This window comes from Aquarana catesbeiana, linkage group LG13 (assembly GCF_042186555.1).
Source record: "Aquarana catesbeiana isolate 2022-GZ linkage group LG13, ASM4218655v1, whole genome shotgun sequence".
NCBI lineage: Eukaryota > Metazoa > Chordata > Amphibia > Anura > Ranidae > Aquarana > Aquarana catesbeiana.
This window is the reverse complement of record NC_133336.1, coordinates 198,041,989-198,055,663: the sequence shown is the minus strand read 5'-3', so window position 1 is coordinate 198,055,663 and position 13,675 is coordinate 198,041,989. Positions and strand designations below refer to the sequence as shown.

Sequence of the window (13,675 nt, the reverse complement as noted above, 5' to 3'; positions counted from 1 at the left end):
AGAACTCTGTGGACCCTGATGTAAGGGGGAACTCTGTGCTGGGTTATTTTAACCTGACCTTCATGTAAAAGGAGAAATATGTTGTTTTGCCTTTTTGTTATACCTTAAAGCAGAGTTCCACCCAAAAATGGAACTTCCGCTTTTCGGAATCCTCCCCCCCTGCGGTGTCACATTTGGCACCATTAAGGGGGGAGCAGATACCTGTCTAATAGAGGTATTTTGCTCCCACTTCCGGGCATAGATAGCCAAGTCACCCGCGGGTATCTACGCCTTCTCCGCCCCCCCCTGCCTTCTGTGAGACACACAGGTCCCAGAAGACAGCAGGGACCAGTGGGATTGCGCAGCGCGAGTCGCGCATGTGCAGTAGGGAACCAGGAAGTGAAGCCGCAAGGCTTCACTTCCTGATTCCCTTACCGAAGATGGCGGCAGCAGCATCCGAGAGCTGAGGGACAGATCGGCTTCGGGTGCCGACATCGCGGGCGCCCTGAACAGGTAAGTGTCCTTATTTTAAAAGTCAGCAGCTGCAGTATTTGTAGCTGCTGACTTTGAAAAAAAAAATTAAAATTGGCGGGACTCCGCTTTAAGCACAATTTGGAGAACTCTGAGGAATCTGATGTAAGGGGGGATGCTGTGGACTCTGGTGTAAAGGGGAATTGTGATGTAAAGGGGCCTCCATAGAGTTCTCCTTTACATCTCAATCCACATAATTCTCCCTTTACATCAGAGTCCACAGAGCTCCCCTTTATATCAGAGACTGCAAGGTTTCCCCTTACAGTGTAAGGGGGAACTCTGCGGATCCTGATGAAAAGGGGAACACTGTGGACACTGATGTAAAGGGGAACACTGCAGACCTTGATAGAAAGGGAAACTCTGATGCAATGGGGTCTCTGGTTACCAGAGCCCCACCCCCCTCTAACGCAATAGTCCACTTAGTTTCTCCTTGTATCAGATTTTGCAGGATTCCCCCTTACAGTCCAAGGCGGGAACTCTGTAGACCTTGATGTAAAGGGGGACTTTGATGTAAAGGGGAATACTGCAGACCATGATGTAATGGGAAATGCTGTGGACTCTGGTGTAAAGGGGAACTCTGATGAAAGGTAGTCTCTAGTCACCAGAGCCCCCCCCCCCCCCCACTTACATCAGGGTCTGCAGAGTTCCCCTTTGCATGGTAAGGGGGAATCCTGCAGACACAGATTTAAGGGGGAATGCCAGGAACTCTGATATGGGGTGGGGAGACTCTGGTGACCACAGACCACCTTCCGCACAGTGAGTAGACTAAGGTAAGGGGGGTTACTGATATAAGGGGAAACCTTTTGTATCAGTGTCCCTCCTTACCTGACTGTATTCAGTCCCTCCTTACATTAGTGCCCCCTCAACCCCCAGACTGTGTGTGGCCTGGCTGAAGGCTGGAGCTCCCTTTCACTGACCTCCTCCATTGCTGGCTCAGGTACAGGAAAGTCAGACATGATCCTCCATCCTCACCTCTGTCCTCTTCTCCCCCCAGAGCCTAGACCACATCCAGTCCTCCAGTGACGCAGTCCCAGGTGGCTCCCGCTCCCGAGTCCCAGATTTCTCAGAGGAGAAAAAAAAAACATTATCGATCTTCTGTTTTCTGTCATTGGCTGACAGCTGATCACGTGGTAAGGGGTCGGGATCGGTCCCTTACTCCGATCTGTGATCACCCAAGTCTCATTGACTCGGTGATCACAGCACATGCAAAGGGGAGGACTTCTATTGAAGGCCTCCCGGCAAAGTAGATCCGCGGTGTAGCTGTCGTTCGGCTATAGCGCGGATCTGAAGAGGTTAACACAGTTTACAATTCTTCACTGATGCATGGACACAGGAGCGACCGGTACCAATTGCTCACTGTGCTCATATTAGGAGAGGAGGGGTGCTGCGGGGGAGGGTGGGGCACACGAGGGGCCTGGCAACAGGTGGAAGGGGGCGCAGATATTAGATCCGATTCCCCCTGCAGTGCAGCTGGAAGGAGAAAGAGGAGTAGAAGTCAGCAATGCTGCAGGGGGATCCACAAGTGTCCACAATAAGGCAGTACAGCTGGCCCTCCTGCTCAGCAGGTGACCGGGCCCCCCCTTTAGAAATGATGGGGTCCGGGTCCACTACAGGAGGGCCGGCTGTACTGCCTTATGAGTGTATGGCTAGCGTAAAATAAATGAAAATGCCCTCTTAGTTACCACCTGAGAAGGTGTCCCCACTGATAGATTCCCCCTTGATTACTGCTCTGGTGACCCTTTCTGTCCTAGTAGTGACAATGGTGACCAGGACAAAAACAATGATTGAATGTCTCCAATGGGGACACAGACAGAGATAGGAGGACTGAGTCCTGCAGTCAGCTGTATTGCCTCACTTCCTATATATAAATCTGCTGTACGTGTCAGACTTTTGGAAGAGAGAAAGCTGCAGGAATTCCTATTATGAATCAGCACTTACATCTGCCAGGTTTTGAGCTCAGTGTTTATCCTGCAGCTGTCATGTCTTTTCTATAGAAAAGAGATAAAACGCAATGCCATTGCTTCATACAGGCGTATCCTCCTGATAGGGACTGATATGACTCAACCAGGCTGAAAGCTGAACTGGTCAAATGGTTAAATATGCAGTTGAAATCTATAAGTCAATCGTTTAACGGCTAAAAGCTCTGTTATTCTGTGTTCATCAAGCCCTGAGATAACAGGAACCCCTACCAGACAAAACAGCGAGGTCGGTGACCTCACTCATCACTGCTACAGTTGAGCAGCACAGCTTGGTCACCGACACCCCCCCCCCCTTTCTGCCGATTGGAAAATAAAGGGGCATTGCTGGTATTTTTTTTTCAACTCACTCACAAGAGCGGTAAGGATGAAGATGACAGCCCCCAGGTACTAGTGCAGTCACACATTTTCAATATTTAATGGGTTAGTTCAATCAAACCAAAAACTTGGTTGAACCCGTACCTTCTGTTCCAGGGACAGCTGTAAAATTTCAGATTTCACTTCATGCAACAGAAAATGCATGGAATTCTCTCTAGAATTTCCATCTTAAAGGGTTGCTAGGAGTAGACGTCCCAGTTGGAGGATTTGTTCTTGCTTCTTGCTCTCGAGAGAACTTTAACATTTTGGAATATCCGTCATTTTCTGTCCCGGTCATTGGGGAGCCTGAACCTAGAGAATGGAAAATTGTGCCAAATACTTACCGCAATTTTCCTTTCCTGGCGCTAATCCATTTCAGCATACATGTGGCACATGGATTGGCACCAGGAATTTGGAAAATTGTATCAAATACTTACCATAATTTTCCTTTCCTGGTGCCAATCCATGGCAGCATACATGTGGTACATGGATTGGCACCAGGAAAATGGAAAAATGTATCAAATACTTATCGTAATTTTCCTTTCCTGGTGGCAATCCATGTACCACATGTATGCTGCTATGTTGGCGCCAGAAAAGAAGCTTCCAGTATCTAATATAATTATGGATCAGTCCAACCAAAACTTTTATGTCAGTGGAGAGTTACCTTTTGTTACATGGACAGCTGTGAAATTTCAGATTTCCCTTCTTGCAACAGGAAATGTATGGAATTATCTCCAGAATTCCCATCTTAAAGGGTTGTTAGGAGAACGCATCCCATTTTTGCTCTCTAGGGTGCTCTAAAATTTTTGATTATCCCTCATTTTCTGCCCTGCTCACTAAGGTCAACAGGGATGAGCTCGGGTTCAGTCTGAACCCAGAGAATGGAAAATTGTTTCAGATACTTGCTGTAATGTTCCTTTCCTGATGCCAAACCATGGCAGCATACATGTAGTACTTGGATTGGTGCCAAGAAAATGAAAAATTGTATCAAATACCTACCATAATTTTCCTTTCCTGGCGTCAGTCAATGGTGATACATGGATTGGCACCAGGAAACTGGAAAATTGTATCAAATACTTATCATAATTTTCCTTTCATGATACCAATCCATATACCATATGTATGCTGCCATGTTGGCGTCAGGAAGGAAGTTTCCAGTGCCTAACACTTGCGGCAATTAACCTAATATGGCCACACAGCCATATGTGGTCAATGCCATTGACCTAATGTGGCTGCTTGACCATATTAGATCTATGATGCCACAAGCACCCCCGCCCTTTTTTTTTACATGCACTTGCTGGGCGGGGAATGCCTGGGCCACAGTTGATTGGTTTGGCATTAAAGGCCTCTTTCTGGGTTTGGACCAGAACCAAGCTCATCCCTAATGGTAACTAGTACAAATAGACAGCAGGAATGTCCCCACTGGTGCCAAAGACAGTTATGAAGAATTGACAAGCGTTGTAACCCTTCCACAATCTGGTCTGCGAGTGCACGTAGGTCTGCAAGTGGTCTGCGAGTGCGCGTATGTCTGCGAGTGCACGTAGGTCTGCGAGTGCACGTAGGTCTGCGAGTGGCCTGCGAGTGCACGTAGGTCTACGAGTGCATGTAGGTCTGCGAGTGGCCTGCGAGTGCACGTAGGTCTGCGGGTAGCCTGCGAGTGCACGTAGGTCTGCGAGTGCATGTAGGTCTGCGAGTGGCCTGCGAGTGCACGTAGGTCTGCGGGTGGCCTGATGAATGATGAAGGACATCTGGTTACAAAGGATGGGGAGATGGCGAAAGTATTGAATTTATTCTTCTCCTCAGTCTTCACAAGTGAATCGGGGGGCTTCAGTAACCAAAACTGCAGTGTTTATCCTCATGACACAACACAGGAAGCACCTCCATGGTTAACAGAGGACAGAATTAAAATTAGACTTGAGAAACTTAACATTAATAAATCACCGGGACCAGATGGCTTGCATCCGAGGGTACTTAGGGAACTCAGTCAAGTGATTGCCAGACCGTTGTTCCTATTTTTTACTGACAGTCTACTGACTGGAATGCACCAATATTTAAAAAGGGCCCAAAATACATCCCTGGGAATTACAGACCAGTTAGCCTAACATCAATAGTATGTAAACTCTTGGAGGGGATGATAAGGGACTATATACAAGATTTTAGTAATGAGAACGGCATCATTAGCAGTAATCAGCATGGATTCATGAAGAATCGTTCTTGCCAAATAAATCTACTAACCTTCTATGAGGAGGTGAGTTGCCATCTAGATAAAGGAAGGCCCGTAGACCTGGTGTATCTGGATTTTGCAAAAGCATTTGACACAGTTCCCCATAAACGTTTACTGTACAAATTAAGGTCCGTTGGCATGGACCATAGGGTGATTACATGTATTGAAAACTGGCTACAAGGGCGAGTTCAGAGGGTGGTGATAAATGGGGAGTACTCGGAATGGTCAGGGGTGGGTAGTGGGGTTCCCCAGGGTTCTGTGCTGGGACCAGTCCTATTTAATTTGTTCATAAATGACCTGGAGGATGGGATAAACAGTTCAATCTCTGTATTTGCAGACGATACTAAGCTAAGCAGGGCAATAACTTCTCCGCAGGATGTGGAAACCTCGCAAGAAGATCTGAACAAATTAATGGGGTGGGCAACTACATGGCAAATGAGGTTCAATGTAGAAAAATGTAAACTAATGCATTTGGGTGGCAAAAATATGAATGTAATCTATACACTGGGGGGAGAACCTCTGGAGGAATCTAGGATGGAAAAGGACCTGGGGGTCCTAGTAGATGATAGGCTCAGCAATGGCATGCAATGCCAAGCTGCTGCTAACAAAGCAAACAGAATATTGGCATGCATTAAAAAGGGGATCAACTCCAGAGATAAAACGATAATTCTCCCACTCTACAAGACTCTGGTCCGGCCACACCTAGAGTATGCTGTCCAGTTCTGGGCACCAGTCCTCAGGGAGGATGTACTGGAAATGGAGCGAGTACAAAGAAGGGCAACAAAGCTAATAAAGGGTCTGGAGGATCTTAGTTATGAGGAAAGGTTGCGAGCACTGAATTTATCCTCTCTGGAGAAGAGACGCTTGAGAGGGGATATGATTTCAATATACAAATACCGTACTGGTGACCCTACAATAGAAATAAGACTTTTTAGCAGAAGAGAGTTTAACAAGACTCGTGGACACTCATTAAAATTAGAAGAAAAGAGGTTTAACCTTAAACTACGTAGAGGGTTCTTTACTGTAAGAGCGGCAAGGATGTGGAATTCCCTTCCACAGGCGGTGGTCTCAGCAGGGAGCATCGATAGCTTCAAGAAACTATTAGATAATCACCTGAATGACCGCAACATACAGGGATATACAATGTAATACTGACACATAATCACACATAGGATGGACTTGTGTCTTTTTTCAACCTCACCTACTATGTAACTATGTAACAATGCATCCAAAGCTAAAAAAAGATAGAGAAAACAAAAGGGAGACAGACAGATCAAGTCCTTGTACACCTGCATGGAGTCCTTAAAGGGATTTTCCATGGTCCTCTTGAAAAATTGATCAGCATTGTCTTGTATCTTCTGTCACAGGTGACCATGGCCAAGAACATTGGCCAGATTCCTTCCCTGACTGTAATGGAACTGCTCAATCTCCAATCAATATAAAGACAGGAGAAGTCACCTACAACAGCTCCTTACCGCCTATACAACCAGTGGGCTACAGAACTCCCGGAGACTCTACCTTCACCCTCACCAATAATGGACACACAGGTAAACAAGAGTCAAGAATCGCCTTGGTCGAAATGCTTGTAAACAGTTTTAATTCGTTAATTGGGGAGCTGACTACTCCTCACTGGAGTGATCCACTGTATTACAACCCCAGCTCCATGTTTTCATTAAAGAGAACCTGTCACTTATTTCCATTTAGAGCAAATTGACAAAATCTCTCTTAATCCCACTGGCTTCCTATGTTGCAGCCACTTCAAAATACCCCATGTAAGCGCCATGTTGGGCGATGTATTTGCTTGCTGATCCTCCATTTGAAAGTGCTTGGGCCTGGGATTGGGCCACTAGGCTTGAGCACTGCATTGTGGGAGAAGATCCCCCATACCTTGGTACTTTATAATGGCTGCAAAGATTACTATAAATAGGTTAGGATCAAATGGAAACAGCACCAGACCAAGTGGTAAAGGATTCCCAATCACTTTCATCACTGATAAAAAAACAGCCAGCGTGTTTCGAGGACCAAAAACATTCTTCCATAATCAAGGCTATAGATTTAATTAAGAACTTGAATGGGCTCAGTAAAGAGTTCTTATGTTAATCTGAAGGAACATCAGACCAAATGGTAAAGTCAAATTCACAATTTCACAGATAAATCAAATATCCAATGTGTTTCAGGACAAAGAACACTTCCCCTTCATCAAGGCTTGAGATTTACCCATAAGCTTGAACGTACTCAAGAAAGAGCTTTCCTATCTAATTCTCTATGGGAAGGGAGTCATTAAATTAAATGGGAGTCGGTTATCAGTGGTGCCAGCATTTTTGGAAGCGTTAATGCACTATAACGCGGACACTACTGGACCCTTGAGGGGAGTGATTTTTGCCCCTGAAACGCGTTGACTGTTTTTAACTTGCGAACCATTAACCTGATTTGGACTCCTTTACCATCTAGCCTTGCATTCGTCCTGTTTTGTTTTTGCTTTGCATGATGTTCTGGGTACACACTGGAGGTTAGCCCAATTGTGTTGTTTGCTAACAGGTCAGGGTACTCTTTGTATGGTTATTCTCCTTAGCACTGTACTATATGGATAAGGACTGAAATCTGAGCACCTCCTGCATATTCTTTTTTTGAAAGCTATATAAATGGGTTAGGGGCTTTAAAGGGAATCAGTCACTGTGCCCTGAATAGGCAAAGTCAGCTGTAACGAGTAGGACCCTCGGATTTCTCTTGTATTGAATCATATTGTAACTGTAATGACTGCCCTCATTATGTAAAGTGCAAGTTGTTGGCGCTATATATATATAACAATCTCCCTGCAAAGTAGGGCAAAGCTGCCTACACAGGGAGGTACTAGAGCCGAATACATGGGTAGAAGAGCCGCCTACACAGTGAGGTACTAGAGCCGGGCAAGGTAGGAGAGAGAGATGCGAAGAATCTTTGGGCGGGAGGGCCTGGGATTGCATACTGGCATTGTGCACCCTTAAACCCTGCACTCTGTACACAGCACACCCCTGAACTCTGCACTCTGTACATAGTGCACCGCTAAACTCTGCACTCCGTATGTAGCGCACCCCTGAACCCTGCACACTGTACATAGCATAATCCTGAACCCTGCACTCTGTACGTACCACACTCCTGAACCCTGCACTCTGTACGTAGTGCACTCCTGAACTCTGCACTCTGTACGTAGCACACTCCTGAACTCTGCACTCTGTACATAGCACACTCCTGAACTCTGCACTCTGTACGTAGCACACTCCTGAACACTGCACTCTGTCCATAGCGCACTCCTGAACATTGCACTCTGTACATAGCGCACTCCTGAACACTGAACTCTGTATGTAACGCACTCCTGAACTCTGCACTCTGTATGTAACACACTCCTGAACTCTGCACATTGTTCATAGCGTACCCCAGATACAACTGTCCCTTTGAGGGTAACCATACTTCTGATGCAGCCCACAATGAAATTGTGTTTAACAGCCCTGTCCTAGACTGTTTTTTTTTGAGTCAGTGGAAGAGTGCAGAAAATGCTGTGTGCCTGGCTGTGTGTATTCTAAGGGGGAACCCTTAGAACACCTGCGGCTTCTTAGGGGGTGTACTACAATAATTATTATTATTATTATTATTATACAGGATTTATATAGTGCCAACAATTTGCGCAGCGCTTTACAACATGGGGGCAGACAGTACAGTTACAATACAATTCAATACAGGAGAGATCAGCGGGCCCTGCTCGTTAGCGCTTACAATCTAGAAATAACAGAAGTCCTAGGACAAAACTGTCCTTTTGACCCTTCTCAGCACCAGCCAGACGGACTTGTTGAAGTTAATCCAATTCTGTCTGAACCTTTCCTGAAAAATATTCCATGAACTTTGGAGAGGAGCCTGTGACATTTAAACATGGCTGCACAGTTGTCCGCACACATATCAGCACGTTGGACCATACCAAAAATGTTTGGCATGTCCTACCAAGCTGTCTAATTAATTTTACAACCCATACACATCTGCCAATGTGAGACAAAGTGACGGGTTCACCTGGTGTGTAGCCAATTCAGCACTTAGTGTCTTGTCATTATATTATCAGAGTCTGACAACGCATTTTGGTACCTTTATTTTAACTTCAGATGTCACCAATTTTTATGTTTTGGTACATCTGACACCTGTCCTTGTCCACTCGATCACTCCTTGGGCTATTTCAAACACCAAATGCTTTTTGGGAATGTTAACATTGTGACACGTTTCCAGGAAAATGAATGCCTCTTCCTGTCTTCTAGTGTCTAAGTTTGGAAAAGGTCAGGCTCCAAACCAGCTGGCTCCGTGTACCCAAAATGACGAAGGATGCGACCTTTGTCCTCCTGTCACTCTTAATCAGGTCTGGCTCCCATCAAGCTCAGGACATGTGTAGATAAGTGACCTGGAGACCTGACCCTGAAGGCATAAATTTGATTACAGACCTCAGCTGGAGGGTAGATGTGCATGCACAATCCAACATTTCAATGATTTTTCTTGTCACACTTTATGATATAGACATACATTTTGTACTGCATGTTGTAGACACCCTCGGCTCCTTTAAGTTAGTAACACAGTAAAAGATAAGGACAGCAGAGTGTAGCAGTAAAAAAAACAAATTTATTCAAAGGGCCATTGGCAATTTTCAAGACAATGTAGTGATATCAGGCATATACATTTAGAAACTTCATTCAGGATCAGCTTCCAGGCATGGACCTTTGCAGAACAGGATAAGCTTCCTTGGGGGGCTGAGATTGCAGTACCTGTGAAGACGTAAAGGGTTAGAAAACTTATAACATGTGGTACTCCTGCTTTACTTGGGTCCGTTCGTCCATTAATTGTCCTGTCCAGATGTAGGAGAGCCAAGCAGGGTTCAGCTGCCATTGGAGCCTAAGAATGTGGAATGAGCCCTGGAGAGCACTGGGAGACCACAAGATGGTCGAGGATGAAGATCACATGGCTCAGGAAGTGATGTCACATGCATGGCCGTGTATAGCCCAATATTATAGAGCCATTTATGCTAAACCACATACAGAGGCTTTTTGGCCAATGTATGGAAACCATTACTTCTATGGATTAAGGACCCAACCAAACAGTATAACTATAACCTATATATACGCTCTTCCTTTAGGATATACAGTGGGGAAGATAATTATTTGATCCCCTGCAGATTTGAAATGAAGGGTCTATAATTTTTTATCATAGGTGTATGTTAAATGATAGAGACAGGATATCAACCAAAAATCTAGAAAAAAAACCCATATTATATTATATGTTATAAATTGAGTTGCAGTTCAGTGAATAAAATAAGTATCATATTTGATCCCAAAGCAAAATATGACTTAGTACTTGGTGGAGAAACCCTTGTTGGCAAGCACAGAGGTAAGACGTTTCTTGTAGTTGGTGACAAGGTTTGCACACATCAGGAGGGATTTTGGTCCACTCTTCTTTACAGATCTCCTCCTAAATCCTTAAGGTTTCTTGGCTGTCTCTTGGCAACTCGAAGTTTCAGCTCGCTCCATAATTTATATATATAGGACTGGCTAGGCCACTCCATGATCTTAATGTGCATCTTTTTGAGTTACTCCTTTGTTGCCTTGGCAGTATGTTTTGGGTCATTGTCATGCTGGAAGACCCATCTATGACCCATCTTCAGTGTTCTGGCTGAGGGAAGAAGGTTTTCATCCAAGATTTTACAATACATGGCACCGCCCATTGGCCCCTCAATGCGGCAGACTCGGGCTTTACCTTTAGCAGAGGAACAACCCCAAAGCATAATGCTTCCACCTCTGTGCTTGACTGTAGGGATGGTGTTCTTAGGGTCATAGTCAGCATTTTTCTTCCCCCAAACACGGCAAGTCGAGTTAATGCCAAAGAGCTCAATTTTGGTCTCATCTAACCACAGCACTTTCTCCCAATCCTTCTCTGAATCATTTAGATGTTTATTGGGAGACTTCAGATAGGCCTGTACATGTGCCATCTTGCGGGCGCTGCAGAAATTCAATCCATGGCAGCGTATTGTGTTACCAATGGTTTGTATGGTGACTATGGTCCCAACTGCTTTGAGATCTTTCACAAGCTCCTCCCGTGTAGTTCTGGGCTGATCCATCACTTTTTTAATGATCATTCTCACCCCATGAGGCGAAATCTTGCATGGAGCTCGAGACCGAGGGCGATTGATGGTTATTTTGTATTTCTTCCATTTGCGAATAATCAGTCCAACAGTTGTCTTCTTCTCACCAAGCTTCTTGCTGATGGTCTTGTAGCCCATTCCAGCCTTGTGCAGGTCTACAATCTTGTCCCTGACGTCCTTTGACAGCTCTTTGGTCTTACCCATGATGGTGAGGTTTGAATGGAAAAAAGAGATTCTGTGGACAGGTGTCTTTTATATACATAACAAGTTTATGTTAGGAGCACCTTCTTAAATTGACAAGACTAATCAGTGTACCACATGAGCACATACTGTAGCCAGTCTGTGGGAGCCAGAATTATTGTTAGTTGGTAGGGGATCAAATACTTATTTTACTCACTGAACTGCAACTCCATTTATAACATTTGTATCATGTGTGTTTTCTGGATTTTTGGCTGGTCTCTATCATTTAAAATACACCTATTATAACAATTATGGACCCTTCGTTTCTTTGTAAGTGGGGAAACTTACAAAATCTTCAGGGGATTAATTACTTATTTCCCCCCACAGTATATACCACAGTTTGTGGACTCTATAACTGGTCTCAGCAGGGAGCATCAATAGTTTCAAGAAACGATTAGATAAGCACCTGAACGACCGCAACATATAGGGATATACAATGTAATACTGACATATAATCGCACACATAGGTTGGACTTGATGGACTTGTGTCTTTTTTCAACCTCACCTACTATGTAACTATGTATCTATGTAACTATCCTACATACTAAATATTATACACAGATTTGGGTTATTTTCACCAAAGAAATGGAGCAGAATACATTTTGGCCTAAATTCATAAAGAACAATTGTTTATTTTATAACAGAAATGAAGAAAAACGCGCCCTATATTGCAAAATTTTCAGTCTTTTTTCATTTATTTAGCAAAAAAATTTTTTAAAATCCCCAAGTGGTGTTTAAATACCACCAAAAGAAAGCTCTATTTGTGTGAAAAAAATGATAAAAATGTTGTAATTGGAGACAGCGCAATTTTCATTCAAAGTGCGGCAGTGCTAGAAGCTGAAAATTGGCCTGGGCAGGAAGGGGGGTAAAAGTGCCTGCTATTGATGTAGTTAATATAAGGATCTACAGTATATCCTGGTGTTTTAGCTTTGTGAATTGAACCTTAAATGTTGTCCAGTTTAAATTTTAATTTGATTGCAGATTTTGTCTTGGCATTTTGCTAAAACTTTGGTTGGACCAGAACAGAGTAGATGACCTAAAAGCTTGTCTACTAAATCGAACTGTTAATCCAAATAAAAAAGCATTGATTGCAATACTCTACTGTGTTACGAGTGATGACTACAATCATCTTTTGTATATTTAAAGCTTATTCATTCCCTTAAAGACCAGTAAATTTACTTTTGTCTTGACTTCCATTTAAGTAGCCATAAAGCCTTCTGAGCAATTTCCTTATTTACCACCAATTCCCTCCTTACCCAAATATTTTCGGGGCCCCAACAAAGACTGTCGGCTGCCAAACAATTCTTAATTCTCATCCTAATTAGAGATCCAATTGTATGTATGCGGATCACACAGGGGGGTCATCAAAACCATATTGTCTTCTCCTATTCATGATCTGGCTGGATACCTCCTTGGATTACAGAGGAGGCATTGTCCATTCCCCCATCACCAAATATCTGGAGGAATTAAAGCGCCATCAAACCTCTTTGATCATGGTGTGTTTCCTGTTGGTGACAATAGTGGACCATGCATGTCTAAAGTGTGTTGAAGCGCCCACTTGCAGTCACCATTGGAAGCCCGTATAACGGAGTGACTACCATAGGTGTGCACAGCCTATTGCCTTAGGGCAGCCTTTCTCAACATTTTCAACACAGAGGAAGCCTTGAAATAGTTCTCCAGTCTCAGGGAACCCCTGCTAAAAATAAGAAATCTACAACTCATGTTACATTAGTGTGATGGTCAGTGGGAAGAATGGTCCTTACACTTGTGGTCATGGGAAAGAATTACCTCCTTACAGATAGCTAAAAAGATCAATGGTGTCGGTGGGAACTTATACGAGAGGCAGAAATGGCACAATGTTGAAGGAACCCATAGCAACCTCTGGAGGAACCCTAGAGTTCCACAGAACCCTGGTTGAGAATCACTGCCTTAGGGTGTGCACCCCAAAACTCAAACACATTTGCTTGTGTGTGCATGTGTGTATATATATCCTGATTGTGTCAGCAGAACAATGGATGGTGTCAATAGGGCAGAGTTTGGTGTCAGTAGGGCAGTGGACGGTGTCAGTAGGTTTCATTTTTATTATTTTATTTTTTCTTACAATATTTAAAAAAATGTTTTTTTACAATATTTTTAAGATACCTTTTAGGGGACTTTGGTGAAGTATAAGGGGTCTACACAGGGGGAATCTGCATGACACTGGGTGATTAGGGTGTGCCCAGG

General features: G+C 44.1%; 1 protein-coding gene across 1 annotated transcript in view; it reads left to right on the top strand.

The window, feature by feature from the left end:
* Positions 1-13,675, top strand: part of CA14 (carbonic anhydrase 14) — a 96,309-nt gene that overhangs the window by 37,709 nt on the left and 44,925 nt on the right. The window contains exon 3 of the mRNA XM_073610386.1: positions 6,435-6,614. Coding sequence (XP_073466487.1) covers positions 6,435-6,614 — 180 coding nt within the window. The remainder of the gene's footprint in view (positions 1-6,434; positions 6,615-13,675) is intronic.